This window comes from Strix aluco, chromosome 16, assembly GCF_031877795.1.
Source record: "Strix aluco isolate bStrAlu1 chromosome 16, bStrAlu1.hap1, whole genome shotgun sequence".
Classification (NCBI taxonomy): Eukaryota; Metazoa; Chordata; class Aves; order Strigiformes; family Strigidae; genus Strix; species Strix aluco.
The window spans coordinates 15,124,043-15,139,669 of NC_133946.1; the positions used below are offsets into that span (position 1 = coordinate 15,124,043).

At 37.0% G+C, this 15,627-nt stretch overlaps 1 protein-coding gene across 7 annotated transcripts in view; it reads right to left on the reverse strand.

The window, feature by feature from the left end:
- PLEKHA7 (pleckstrin homology domain containing A7) overlaps positions 1–15,627 on the reverse strand; it is a 158,243-nt gene that overhangs the window by 1,569 nt on the left and 141,047 nt on the right. For 6 of the 7 annotated variants that reach the window (XM_074842565.1, XM_074842564.1, XM_074842569.1 and 3 more), the window contains 8 exons: positions 14,988–15,226; positions 14,364–14,552; positions 13,975–14,092; positions 13,040–13,119; positions 12,444–12,644; positions 9,220–9,372; positions 6,609–6,742; positions 5,625–5,767 (listed from right to left, as the gene is read on the reverse strand). In XM_074842565.1, the coding sequence (XP_074698666.1) occupies positions 5,625–5,767; positions 6,609–6,742; positions 9,220–9,372; positions 12,444–12,644; positions 13,040–13,119; positions 13,975–14,092; positions 14,364–14,552; positions 14,988–15,226 (1,257 nt within the window). Of the gene's footprint in view, positions 1–6; positions 1,819–5,624; positions 5,768–6,608; positions 6,743–9,219; positions 9,373–12,443; positions 12,645–13,039; positions 13,120–13,974; positions 14,093–14,363; positions 14,553–14,987; positions 15,227–15,627 lie in introns of those variants that run through there. The other variant, XM_074842571.1, reaches the window with a different exon arrangement.

Sequence of the window (15,627 nt, forward strand, 5' to 3'; positions counted from 1 at the left end):
TAAAACATGGTTAAATATTAAAGTGAATACACTAATGCCAAGCCCTAAGCACGTTCAGGAAACTTTAACTAAAGCCTCTGCAGTTTGACAGAATGAACAATTCATATAGGCACATCAAGTGAACAATTATCTCATGATGCCACTGATGCTCAAACTCCCGTGTCCCCTGCATGTTGCTGGTTATTGCAATTATTTTCTTGATAATTTTCCTGAAGAAAATGTAGGGCTTTTAAAAATATACATATATATGTAAATATATATCTATACATACACATGTATGTATGTATATTTATACAGGCATGCGATACACGTTTTTAAATCAGTCTGGAATCACAGAATGGTTGGGGTAGGAAGGGACCTCTGAAGGTCATCTGGGCCAAGCCCCCTGCTCAACTCTAATAGCCCGGGACCATACGGTTATTCTGGGTTCTTGAGGCCACACATAGGCACCACGTTCATGCGCAAAGATCTCATGTGACAGTGATAATCAACCAGCATCTCCCTGGGTATAACAGTAGACTCAAGTGTTATTCAAACACAGCAAAGATGGTAAAATCTGGTTCTCAGAAAGATAAACTGAACCAGAAAAGCAAATAGCTATTTCCATCAAGCTCTGTTGAGGCTCCTAATGTCTATACACCTCTCTTGATGTAAATTTGTTGTTTTTCACAGGCCTTTTTGAAGGCAGATCATTTGGGCCTTTCTGGTATGTGCTCATTTTTATTCAGATTTTCATTTTTTGCACAGATATTTGACTAAGATTAGTGAGAATGAAAACAAAGGTATCTAAAGATTAATACTATTTGAGGTCTTCACTCAGTCAACCCTTTTTACTATTTCATTTATGTTTTATCTTTTTGCCCAACATCAGGCAATAAAATTAGGCCAAAGGAAATCAGAAAGGTGAGAATAATTTCAAAGGAAACCATGAAAGTATGGGGAGTGTCTTAACTAAGGGTACACTTACCAGTTAAGTACCATAATATTTACAGGTTTTCCTATTTCAAATAGAGAAGACTCTGAAAATTCTACTGGGAAGGGATGATACACATTTCTTTATAAGGACAATTAAATGATCATAATTCTAATACTTGAAATGGCAAAATAACCTAATTTTAGACAAAAATCAACTCTTCTCTTAGCACAATTAAATGAAAAACACATCAAAGGTATGAAAGAGTCAAACATGATATTGTAGAATTAGTTATAAAGGGCCAAATTTTCAGCTCACCTCAATTACGACTCTGATGTTTGTTCACATATGAGACACCAGCCCACAAAAGAACCCCCTGCTTATACAACTTTGCACTTTGAATTCTCTTGTGCAGCAACTATAGATGCCACACGCAGGCAAAAATACCTTACACACCCCTGCGGTAGCCACAGGAGTACACAACACTAGCCACCGGAGTACAAACTGCTGCTGAAAATCTGGCCCTATGCTACTGAGAGTATAGATATCTCTATCCTTCACCACAGTAAGATTATGGAAGCATCTTATCTGTAGAGCGACAGCAGTTATTTGAAGACTTTATTAGCCCACATGTTAGCTCATTAGAAGCAATCTTTACAAGAATAAAAGGTTTCTGAAAAATAGATGCATGCGTTCATTTGGATCTAATTTCAGTTTAGTAAAAATGTTAAAATTCAGCAAGCCACAGCAAAGGTACAATGGCAAATCAGACATGCCGAGAGCAGTTAGTTCTTACTTTTAAGGTGTTTAAACAAATGTGTAGTGAAATCCATTGCTTAAGGGGGAGTGAGGTGGCTGTGGTACAGAAGGTGAGGGTGCTTTAGATGGATAGGTCAACTGCTGAGCTAGAAGGGATCACATACAGGAATTAGGCCGCACAATCAAACATTCATATTATAACAGAGCCACCTTAATTTTCTATCATGTGAATAGGAAACCTGATTAGTAATGCAACGAGGTGTTACACTATTTTAGCTACATAGAACACAACTCAAACAACAACATTTCTACCTGCTGTTTTTTTCTATTAGTTGCATAAATTATGCAAATAAACATTCCTGTTTTGATGAGAATATGGACAATCGATCTTAAAATGATGTTTCACTGGAACATTTTAAGGCACACAACACTGATACACCCTCATCAAGCCCTGCTTTTAAAACTGCAGTTCTGGAATAGCACCTGTATTTGCTAATTTGGTTTCAAGATTTCACTGAGGTCGTACAGGTTTTCAGTATTTCTTTTGTTGTATGCCAATGAGCAGAAACAAAGTAATATAGAGAAAAATTATTCAAAAAAATATTTACAGATGCATATAGCATTTTGCTTAGTACAGTGCATGATACTGTAAATATTTTTTTGAATAATTTTTCTCTATATTACTTTGTTTCTGCTCATTGGCATACAACAAAAGAAACAAAAAAAAAATTTTGAGATCTCAGATTGAAACTTCAAGATAAAGAATATAATGATTAAAACTATCCTTGTTTATAAAACAGAATAAAGGTAGAGTATTAGAGACAATAATCATAAAACTATGATTGAAACTGAGTCTTAAATTCTCCTTTTACATTTTGGAGGGGCAAAGGTCGACCTAATTCCAAAACATACAATTTAGGAAATGACTTCTTGACACTCCTGCATTTGATTGTAATCTTTCAGATTCTTGGCATGATTTCCATTTAGAAGGTTGTTACTACGAACAGAGGAGCAATAAAATGCTGCTTTACAAGCTTAGATAAATGTACAGTTTGTAAGAGATTTATATTATCATAGCATCTTAACACAACTTCCCCCGGAAAAGTGGGGAAAGTTAAGCTTCGCAGTCTTTCTCATAAGCAAATCTCTGCAAAAAATCCAGACCTTTAAGTTTTAGGTTTTCAGATATGGTCTGCTTCATCAACAAGGAGCAAATGACAACCCATACTTTAAAAATCAAACCACAAAAATAAGAATATGAAGGAATCTGTAAAGTCAAAATAAATGAGAAGGTACAATCAGCTGTGCAAAGCATCAATTGCTTTTCTTTTTAATCAGTTGTGCTCGTTTTGACTTAGAATTCATTTTCTTCACAGTATCTAGTATGGGGTTGCGGTTTGGATCTGTGCTGAACACAGTGTTGATAACAGAGGGATGTTTTTGTTACCGCTGAGCAGGGCTTACACAGAGCCAAGGCCTTTTCTGCCTCTCCCCCCACCCCCCAGCGAGCAGGCTGGGGGTGCACAAGGACTCGGGAGGGGACACAGCCGGGACAGCTGACCCCAGCTGACCCCAGGGGTATCCCCCACCGCATGGCTCATGCTCAGCACATACAGCTGGGGGAGGAGGAGGAAGGGGGGACGTTCGCAGTGATGGCGTTTGTCTTCCCAAGTCACCGTCACGCGTGATGGAGCCCGGCTGTGCTGGAGATGGCTGAGCACCCGCCTGCCCATGGGGAGTGGGCAAGGAATCCCTTGTTTTGCTTTGCTTGTGCGCCCGGCTTTTGCTTTACCTATTAAAGTGGTTTTATCTCAAGCCATGAGTTTTCTCACTTCTACCCTTCCGATTCTCTCCCCCATCCCACTGGTGGGGAGTGAGTGAGAGGCTGTGTGGGGCTGAGTTGCCAGCTGGGGTTAAATCACAACATCACTTTAGATCATCAGAAAATAGGCTGTAACTAAAAAACCTGAACTCTTTTTATGGTGTCTATATTTTTGTTTTGAAAGGAGTAAGTAATAATTGAAATCAAAGGAGGACATGTTACAAGAAGTGAGGTATAAATGTGGCAATGAAAACTGCACATGGACATAAAGGTTTGGACTCCCTTAAAGAATCAAGTCCTTGACTACTATGTTAGGGTTTTTTAAGTGTCTGAAAGACAAAAAGAGCTAGCTGCTATACTTCACAAAGAAAATTAAAATTAAAAATCATCTCACAACTGACTGCAAATTTTCTCAAGCAGCATTTAAACATTTTGGTGGCAATACACACTTCAATTCCCTCTTTGGGGACAACTAGAGTTAAGAATATTTCTGTGGTTGTGTATATCTAAGAATATGTGGCGATCAAACTTTTGGAATAATTACAGTTAAAAAAATTAAAATATAAACCAAAAAAACTGTAGTAATGAAACCATAGCTACTACATTCACTATACAACATAAAAAGATCAAACATATTTCAATTACTGCAACTTCACACAAACCAAGGAGTAAGGTAACTGGCCACATGAAGACCATTCAGTACGGCAGGCACTCTGCTATTGTGCTGACACAGAGGAATAATTTCAAGTATGGGCTGCGTTCACCTTCGTTGGTCTTTGCTTTGGTGCTACCTGTTCCCAGAAGCTAGAACTCCTGTGGCAAAATGCTGCGTTGGTTCGTATCTCCTGAGACACTAAGTCCCACTCCATAACCAAAGTGCACGAGTCCCAGTTACAAGGACCTGGATACTAGAACTGGGACCAGACTGCCTGCAGAGAAGCTGTTTTGATGCACAGATGCCTGAAGGCAGTGCTCCCAAGATTTTACAGTTCTGGGTTTTTTTTATTTGTTTTGGTTTTTATATTGTCTAGCCTCCTCAGTGAACCATTTTATCCCTTCCAGTCAGTTAAATTACCCACAGAATGTCTCCAAAGTCTCGAGATTTGTATCTTAAAAATGTATGCCATCCCCTCAAAAAAAAAAAAAAAATCACATTTCCCTCAGGTTTAGCTGCCACTGCATCTGTGAGTATAGAGCCACATTCAATCAACAGTCTGTTACTACAGATGCATGTTACGCATCTGGATATTGAATAATCTGCCTTTAATGGGAAGGTCTTCAGGGTTTCTGTCGCAAGTGCCATAAGTTTAAACTGACAACTTCAGATGAGAAATGTGCACATTTTTTCTCCATCATAGTTAAAGTTCCCATTATTTCCATTCTCCACTGGAACAGTGAACTGTGCCAGTTATAAATGGCCAGTCAGACACGTGCTAGAATAGCTGCTGCATGTATTACTGTGTCATACAAATCTCTTGACATTTCTTACTTATTTCAACTATAAAGCAATCAAGAGTGAAATTATCACTTTTAGTAACATACTGCAAAGGATCTATTAATTTCCAGGCATCAAGCAGAATTTATGCATGGCTGTCTTGCTCTGACCTCTAATCTTGGTCACCAGACAGAAACATGCCAATACCCATTTTACAATGTCTTTTTCAGCCTGTTGTCATACGGCTCAAGCTGCAAATGACTGTACTCTAATCTCAATCACCAGACCAGGGAATCTTTCTGTTAAAAAATTAACAATCCTTCTGTCTTGATTTTTTTTTTTTTTTAAGTCACAGATCAATTTACTTTCTAAAAATGAATATAGAAATACCTCACTTAATATAATTACAGAGAATTCATTGAAGATGATAATTCTTTAGTACTATTAGTAAGAGCAACTTTCCAAGCTCTGAATGTACTTATCATAATATTTTGTCCCCTTCACACTGTCCATTGGAGGCCAAATACTCAACATAAATCTCCAGTCTCTATAAATTCGCTATCTATACACACTTTTTGCTATTTTGAATATGAATGACTAAAACTCTCTCTTACATCAGGAGTTCAGCAACAACTCTGCATAACTTTAGAAGCTGGTAAGAAATAGCTGTTATTTTGTAAATAACTAAGTATTACCTGCTACCTCCTTGCTCCTCTGAGAGGCTTCAGAAGCCAAAGCGTATGATATGGTAATGATGCGCTCCTGCTCTTGCAGCTGTGAATCTAAATCAACCGAGTTGTGTTTGTCCTGGGCAACAGTAGGCTGTAGATTGTGCATACTAGTGGGAAAGTGCAAAACAACATTAACATTTGCAAACATGAAGAAGAATCCACCATGCAGATGAGAACAAGATTGAATTCGTACAGCAGTTTTCAGATCTCATCTATCAAGCTCCATATTTTATTGAGGTTCTTTAGTGTTAGATATTGTGTGTGAATGACTACAGCATACAGGGACAAAGGATGAAGCCATTACACATTCAGTCACAACTTCTGCGTAGCCTTGAGTATATCTGAAAGTCCTTTGGTGTAAATACACCGTTTACATGAAAGCACTATCAAAAAATACTATTTATTTGAAGCTGTTAATAAAATCTCATGTTAGTGCCCAGAGGAAAAGGCATATAACCTGGTGGTACTCAGGCACAGCCTCTTTAATTGTCTTCCAAAGAGACAGCAGATACTTCAGGTAATCTAATTCTTGAAACTGAATGTTTCAGCTGATGCTACATCAGCTGCAAGTAGCCAAAAGCGTTCTTTCAGAACTCCAGCTTTCTGGAGGCAACAGAACCTCTTCTCACACTGACTTCTCTTCTGCTTTTGGCCAGATCAGTGCCTTTCCTTCCTCCTCTCATCTACAAGTTGCTTGGTAAGGACTCACTACTATTTTAGGATGCTCTGAACAAGAAAACGGACATATACAAAATTTGTCATTATCTCTTCTACCCTGTTTTTAAAAGGAGATTTAAGTATACTACATAAATTCTGTGTGCATTTTCTAAAAGCCACAAGCTACATTCAGATAATTCAAATAGGAATTAAGACTGTTATATGAAGTTAGTTCCCAATGTTTAACACCAGCCCTCATATAAGATTTGGAAAAAACCCAAAACAACTGACCTTGATTTAGTAAGAATATTCTTTATCTTTTCTGCTTTACGCTGTCTTGCTGCCAGTTCTTCTGTAGAAAGAGGCTCTTCTGGCTCCAGTTCAACATAGCGTTCGGGTATTGCAACCTTCTCAGGTTTTGACAACTGTGGAAAGAAAGCAAGCATCAAGTTTTTTTAAAAAATTGAGATAAATTCTCCTCAATGGGAGAACACAGTAAAAAGAATAAGGCACGGGTTTTCACAGCCAATACATGTACCTGATGCTAAACACTCCCCCTGGATATGAGCTGATGCCCTTTTAACAGTGTCTTTTCCCTCTGATTCATTTTACTTAAGAAGATAGATCGAACAAACATTAAAGGGGATTACAAAAGAAGTCAGAATCAACAGTGAACTTTTCTTCAGCTCAGGCTTAGAGTCCAACGCAGGACACTACCTAAAGTGTAAGTAGAAAGAAGCAACCACTACAAGACTGACTGAACAACCTGAGATTTTAATGTCAGAATATTTATGTCATGCCAGTGAGGACTTCCTACAACTGAAAGGAAATATCACCGAAATTTTAATCTAGGATATCATTCTTTTGAGACTGCATGATCTTCTTCTGTGAGCAGTGGAGAAAAAAACCCCAAACAACAAACCAGCAGTTTATAATCATTTTAGGAAATTCTTGGACTATAAAATCTGAAATCCTAGGTGTTCAAAAGTTGTCTAGGGAACTGATCCAGAAATACACTAGCATTGTGCAACTGTAACAACACACTGCATACACATGATTATGTAGATTGAAAATTTTCATATGATTGTGCAAAAGCTAGCAACAAGTTTTTGTTAGAATCAGTTTCTTTGTAGGAAAATTTTGCTCCACATGAGATCTAAATCACCCAACGAAAATTCAGTTTACAAATGGACACTGAATGGTTATTATACAGAACAGAATGCTTCTGAAAAGCACAAATAGAGGATGTGTGAATAAATAAGTAAAAGGAGAATAATTTTTTTCTTCTCCTTTTTGGAGTTTTGTTAAAACACTCATGAGGTGATGAGTTTTCAAAATTCAAAGTTTTAAATAAAAATAATCCTAAATTCTTCACCACTGAATTTAGTTCACACTAATTCAATAGCATATGTAAAGTGGCCTGACCTAACCCCCAGTGATTAGGCTCAGTAATCATAGGCCCAAAGCATACAATACAGTCATTGGCACACATAACCACAATGAAATCACAACCTCAATTTTTAAAACTTCCTTCTCAGTAAACTCAAGGCCAATGCTTCCTGAAAAATCCTCATTTTCCACTACACTTCCTTGCCTTCAAATCCAGCTCCTTTGCAGCTCCTCAGCTATATGTATATACATTCTCTTTTTTATTTAAAATGTATGTATCTATCTCCCTACTATAACTAGCTTAGATTGGCTCTCCTGCCACTTCCAGAACAACAACTCAGTTATCATGTGAACAGCAGATTTAGTGGCCTTAAAGACACAACTAAGTACATTTCCTTATGAGGCACAGAAGTACCTCAGGTACAGAAGTACCTGCCAGGTAAAGAGGATGGGTACATGAAATGGAAAAGGACAACCTGGGTAACCTGAGAAAGAAGCTTTACATTCAGAGCTTCAGTCCTGCTTTAGCTACTCTGAAGTAGGACAGCAATGCCTATAAGCAAAAATGTTTCCTACCCTAGGCTTAGGGCGCTGATTTGGATGTACAAAGTGATTCGCTTAGCCCTGGAGGCTTTCTGGGAAAAAAAATTAATAGCAGAGTGCAACAAGGAAAGGCAATACAACAGAATTATTTTTTCTGTACAGGAGCACTGCATTGTCTGTAGAAAATATACAAATATTAATTGAAAGATACATTCATTCACAGAGATCAACAGATAATGACTCAAAGATTCAACCTCTTACAAATACCTCTCTCTATAAAATGATTCATTGCCAACAGCTTTCAGAATAGTAGAGGTGCTTACTAGTCTAATTAGTATTAATAACTTTACTAATTTTCCATCTACCCTGGCATTTTACACAATACATTGTTCCCGAAATCTTTCCACTTGCTATATTCCTTCTTTTCCACCAGATGGCTCAATCGCATTTCAAACAAATGCTTTACTCGGTAAGATCTAGGAGTGCCCAGAACACCAACCAACATTTGAAAAGCTGACAAAAAGGTGTTTTCTGTTCTATCAGAATAAAGCAGTGGTCCCTCTTCTCTACCATGTTTGGCCAGTCAAAATGAAGAGTAAGGTAGCTCTGGGGAACTAACTTTTCCTTCATCGCTGTTTCTTATTTTCAAGTGCTCTTGATGTTGTTCTCTCATCTTTTTTTCCAATTTATATAACATTCCCTGACTTAATAACTTTTTTCCTTTATAAAGTCTGAGATATATTTCAAACAGTAGAGTCAACCTTTCAATTTCTTCTCTCCACTAAACACAATACAAACACGAACCATACAGAGATTCTAAGTGCCAGGCCATCAGTTTTCAATACCCAAAAGACTCTTTTAGTTCAAACTCTCAGCTAACTTTTGAAAGAAAAGATGAGAATTCACTACCTAAAACTTAGGTTAATATTTTGGGGCACAGAATAGGAGGCAGACAAATGATGAGTGTTACCTCTCTGCTGATATCTAAATCATAGTCTTGAGGCTCCAGGTCTGTCTCTGTCACTGCTACTGGCTGAACTTTTAACCATTCATTTTCATCCTTGTCTTCTCCACGAATTGCCCTCTCAAGTAACTGCAAATCAAATTCTTGCTCTCGTTTCCACTGGTAATAGATACAAAACAATTAACAGCATTCAACCATACTGCCAAATTTATCATTTAGCAATGTACATTACTACTGCTGCAAATGCTATACTGCTGAAAGAATCCACAGAGCAAACCCCTTAACTGACAAGAAAAAGAAAATACAACTGTTATGTCTTAGAACATATGGTTGGGAGATTTGATCTCTAGCTCTGCTGCACAGATTTTAGAGTATTGTTTAATTTTACAGGTAACGTTCAGCAGTATTAAATTCTAACAAATGTATTAATCACAATTTCACAAATGCTGATTAACATGGAACTAGCTAAGCACGAACACCTTTGGAAGCACAGATGTCAATGCAAGCGAGTCTACAGACTGACAGACTCGTCCCTAGGCATCCTAATCAGGCCGTGCTGTGTGATTTTGAATCACTGCACAGAAAGGGTATTTATATTGCAGGTTGAGAATTGCAACTTGAAAATTTGATATATCTTTTTTAGAATAATACCTAGTGTTTAAAGCTGATAATATTTTATGTAACAGCATTAACTTGTCTTAAATTCAAAAATAATAATTTTGTAACTTCTAAGCTCTTCTGACTTTACTAAAAGCAGTAACTAGCTACCTGCAAAGACAAAGAAAGCTTTCACATTCTGTCTTTACAAGGCAAATAAGCAGCATAATTTGGGAGTTCCAATATCATTGCATAGTAGCTCCTTCACAACTACACGCAATACAGCCGCATATAAACTCATGCTTAAAAACACTACCAACACTTTTTTGTTCAAAAAATTAAGTTCAGCTGCAGCATCATTCCATTCAGCTGATCTCTTTACCATACAGAGCTGAAACACGATATTAAAAGCAGTGGGAAAAAGAAGGGACAAAAAGAACAACAAAAAATTTATCTCCTCAAGCATTTGAGGGTATCAGTAGGAGAATGTGCTTTATATCTTTCTTAAAATATCTCCAGTATTTCTGTTACAAATTTCTGGCTTGTTTTGGTTGAAGTTTGAACTTGACGTGAAGTCCTTAGACTTCATTATGCTACTTGCATTAATAAATCTAATTGAAACCTATTCATGCACAAGCTCTCAATATTCACTCACAAGATACATATCTTCCATGTATATTAAAAAAGTTAAATAGCTAAAAGGCAATTGTATCAAAAATTAGGATGTTTCTTTACAGAACTCAAAAGAGAAAAAAATGTTTTCTCATACGAGTACTCCAAATTCATTCCTCTACTCATATTCGAACCAGGCCTGATTGACATAGTATATTTTAAATACACAGAATCATTTTCAAGTTATTATATATAGGTAAGAAAAACATCAAACCATTCTTACGAAGCAGTACTTTTATTGGCTTTGATGTTGCAATTTTTACATTAAAAAGGCATTGTATATAACAAATGAATTCATCTACTGTGATCAATACTTAAAATGCCATACTACACTTGAGAGCTGACCGATTAAAAATTAGAGTTACACATACAATGTATGTTTAAAGCAAATGTTACATACGGAGCAGCACTTCAATTGTACATTTAATGGTTTGCCATTTTGGCTGCTAAATAATTGTAATGCTGTAATTGTGCTATCAAACATGCTTTTTGCGTATCGAAGCCCTATATGTACAAGAGGTGACCTCTACAAAACACTGCTAGGGCTCAAAGAGTCTATTCTAATTCTTTACAGCAAGAAAAAGACCAAGATGGCACCCAAATTTATAGATAAAGTGTTTGCCACAAATGTTAATAAGGAGTGTTACGAAAATGTTTAAATTCAACTTGCGTATGTTATGCGAGTCAGGAAATATAAGCAGCTCAGATTTACTACTTCTAATTAAAATATGAAAATAACAGTGATACTATAGTTCTACAGTTCCCAAATATTATGCACTATCTTTAGTAAACTTGTGATTGCAAAACAGAAGACAAAATAGATGAATGTCTCCAAATAGTGCACTCGTATTTACTGGGAAAGTAAATACAAATAACTGGCTGTAAATTAGTGCTACTGAACAGTGGGAATGAAAGGCTGAATATTAAACGTTTTTTTTAATGCTAGCAATTGACACACGATGTACTAAATGCAATTAAGCCTGGTAAAAATTGAGTAGTCCAGTTAGAAATTTTAAAATAGCTACAAAATTCTGCAAATTAAAAACAAGCAAACAAAAAAAGAGGCATTAGGTATGATGAGTGACGAATCTAAAAGCAAGAGATCTTGTGCAATGAATTAGGTAAAACAAGGTGATCATTCTAAAGCTCTAGTGGACCAAATAAAAAAATAAATTAAAAGACCACAGCATAAGTGCAATTACAGTACAATCTTGGTTTAGCACCAAGTGAGCCACTGGGTAACTTCACCAATTAGAATTGCTTTGGTTAGTATCCAAAATGTATAATTACAAACTTATCGTCTGTACAGCATTTAATCTCAGAACGCAACAAAAATCTTTCTCTTCAGCAGCTTAAATTTGAGCCTTATTAGAATATTCTACATTTTCAGCTTTAAAGAAGAATTTGTATCAGTTAAAATACATTAGCTCTTACATAAATTTCTAATCTGCATGATTAGATTTTAAAACTGATTATTCATTTATCATCTCTTTAAAAAAAAAAAAAAACACACACCACCTTGGTCTGATATTACCACGACTATCTTGCAGCCTAATTTATGAATTAAAAAGAAAAATACCCATGATGAATAAGAACATTCTAAAAGGCCCATTCCATTTTGAAGCAGTTTTAAAACTGTACAAGCTTCTTACACTTTCTAAATACAATTCCAATAAAAGGCAGTCATGTCTCTGAAATCACTCCAATATACTCACATCTCCACTCAGCACACCAACCTCTGACCAACTTACCTGCTGAACCTGCTACATATACCATAACTACTAGTAAAAAAAAAAAAAAAAAATCACCTGTTACTCACACTCTCTGAACTCATTTTATACTGTATAACACTAATTTAATTAGACTAGAAGCATCACACACACTCAAGTCAAAGTGCTGGCTAGGAAAAAAAAATCCAAAGATATTTTTAGTTTAGTCCTTTTAAGGCATATCTAACATACTGAGCCTATGTCTGCAGAAATGGGCCTGATGAAAGACCGAGATGAAACAGACTGCCTTTCTCCTTGGCTAAGAGTTCTCTTGCGTTCACGAACTAATGCCTTCTGATGTCGCTTCATTCGTTCTAGTTGCTCCTCTGCACTCATCTTGCCTCTTTGGTGGTCTCCAGAGTATAAACGTTCCAAGGCACTCTTTGGTCTCTCCTGTAGAAGTCACAAGGCACACAAAACACATGTTGTAATTAATACTTTATAAGAAGTATACAAAAAACGAACTCTTTCTCCTACCTTATTACTAAATTAACATGATTTTGTTCTATTATTTTTGCATTAATTTGCATATTTCAACTCTATATTTTCTATTAGTAGTGCTAATTTTTGGTTCTAAATGTTGTTTTATAAATCTATTTCAAATAAAGTTGTCTGTCTGCTTCCTGATTCATTTAAGAAAGTGAAAAATTGGAGATTTTATTAGGTCACAGGTGTTGGTCCTCTCCCATGCTACTATAGTCCCACTTCCTGCTATGCAAAATATATTCTGGGCCTAACTGTTTTGAACAGTTCAGACATTTGCCTTCGGATGTTGATTTAAAACTTACCTTGGACCTATCCCTTCGTAGTGTTGCATATGATGAAATGGTAGATGATTGGTGCAATCTGGAAGTTGATCCAGATAAACCTTTATAAAGAAAAAGAGAATGTTTTAAAACCAAATGACAGACAAAATGAAGACAAGTGTCACATATTTTTTAAATTATCACACTTTTTCTATGGCATTCTGCTTACTATTTTAGCTCACGTTTCAGAGTTTGTAGTTCAGAAGACCACGAGAGGCATGAAATTTCATTTCAGCCAGAAGTAATGTGTTTCAGGTCACTATTGATCAAAATTCAGAAAGATGTACAATAATTGAGAAGCTTATATTAAATGAGGTGTGGGGTGAACTCAGCTGTACAACAGTAGATAAGCTGTTCAAATAATCACATCTGTATGAATAAAATCAAACTTTAACATTCACAGTTAGAAAGGAAAGAAATAAGAAGAGAATGGCTAAGAAATCAATTGCTCTTTCCCAAATATCCTCTCTATCCTCATTTGTGAAACAGTTACAGGACTGTAGCACAATGGGGATCAAGTGTCAAGTCACATGTAGTGTCTGGGGGCATTATATTCATATTCTTTATCACTTTCATTTCAATGGCAATGTTAAGTGCTTAAAAAAATACTTGAGTTTGTAAAAGATCACACAAAGTAAGAGGAAAAATAACTCTGAATATAGGAGACATTCTAATAGCTGATTTCATGTTTTGCTATGCTTTTTTAAAGCATTATATATTAAGTTGCTTTGCAAAAGGCTGGTTGTCTGTAATGGTACCATTAAAATGCACAAAATCTCTAGACTTTCACAGCACATTATAGTTAATCTAAAAATAATGATCTGATGATAAAGACCCACCTCCAGAAAATCCTAGGAGAGAAAAGCTCCTATACAGACAGCACTGTTAAAAATCAGCTACATAAATTCCTGGCTTACCACGGGTAGGTAATGTCTGGTACCCACTGTCAGAGCTTATTAAACCACTGGAAGGTTGGCTGAGGTCACCACCTATTGTTGCTAGTTCTGGTTCACTCATGTATGAGCGCAGTTCCACCTATATGGAAAAATATTCATCAGCTCAAATGAAATCACAGGCAAGTCTTAGTAATCTTAAAACAAATCCTAAAGCTTTATTTCTGGATTACTAAATCTCTCTGCCATTATTATGCGACAGGGATCTCTCCCTGCCATTACTATCTCTCTGCCATTATATCTCTCTCCTTATTGCAAGATCTAGAGGTCCATGTATTTTACAGACAATAGTATCCTTTATTATAGGTTCACATATCTTTAAAGTGCAGGTGTATAGGTGTACGAGCACTCACCCTATAATCTCCATTCACATACTGTCCGAGTTCTCTGTCTCTCTTTCTTTCATCTGACTGTCGTTTCAGGCCCCGCACTGACGTGTGTCTGATGACAGTGGCTTCTCTCGGGAGAGGTGGGACAGCTGGTGGCTGATCATCAGGACTGTACAACTGAGGGAGAGGAGGTCTGGGCGGTGCTTCATCTTCCTGGTAACAGGATAGCACAAGTATTTGGCAAACAGTCTGAAAACAATCTGGTGTAAACTGACTGAAGGTTCATTACATGATATGAGTTATTGGTGACTGCTTTAGCATGCTCTGCTCTGTCCAAGCCAGGAGCTTGAGGCTTTAAAAACCAAACAAGCCCCAAGAAAGCAAACAACTAATCAACCACAAAGCATAAGCAAGGAAGGCTCTTCATCGGTATGTTCTAAAACAGTACATGGCTACTGTACGTAAAGCCCCAGGTTATGCACATGTATTCTCCTGTAAGTGCTATTGCACAATTTCTATACAAACACCTTAAGTGTCTCCCTGTTGTGCCTCCACACTGGGTGCACTTTGTAACCAGGAAACTGTCACTGTTTCTTCCAGAAGTAAATGGAAACACTGGTGAATGAATCTCACAAGAGCAGTACTTACAACCTTTGGCTTGAGCTTAATGGGTGACTGAAGAGGCGGCTCGATTTTTTTCAGCTGCTGTGCTTGGTGCTGCAGTCTGGCCTGGAAATAAGGCTGTGGATACAGCCTAACCTCCAGAGGGGATTTAACCGGACTGGGAGGAGGGCTTTGTGTAACTGAAAGTTTGCCCTCCGCAGTTGCGAGGGAAGCTGGTAAGGAAGGCACTGAAGACTGAGAAAATGAAGGCACTATTTTTCTCTCTAGAGGAAAAAAATGCAAATGTATTACATGTTATTTCTTATCGATGATGTTCATAAGAATAGCAATTAACATCCTTAGACTTCATAACACAGCCCTAATACTCTGCACGTTGCTTTGAACACAAACAGGGGTTTTTTGGGACATTAAAATGTTTGATTGTAGCATTATAGCAGAGGTGAAAAACATCTTTTTGATGAGGATCAAGCAAGTCTTTCAGGCCAAAAATAAAAACACCCACTTTAATATCATCCAGTAAAATTCCTTGGAGAGGGCAGTGGGAGGAAAGGAAGGAAAAGCCCGAGAGTCATGCAAAATCAGTTCACAGGCTGTATCTGGCCCTGTGCCACAGATTCCTTGAGATGCCTATAGATCTAGACAAGGCTAAGCACTCATAGCCTTA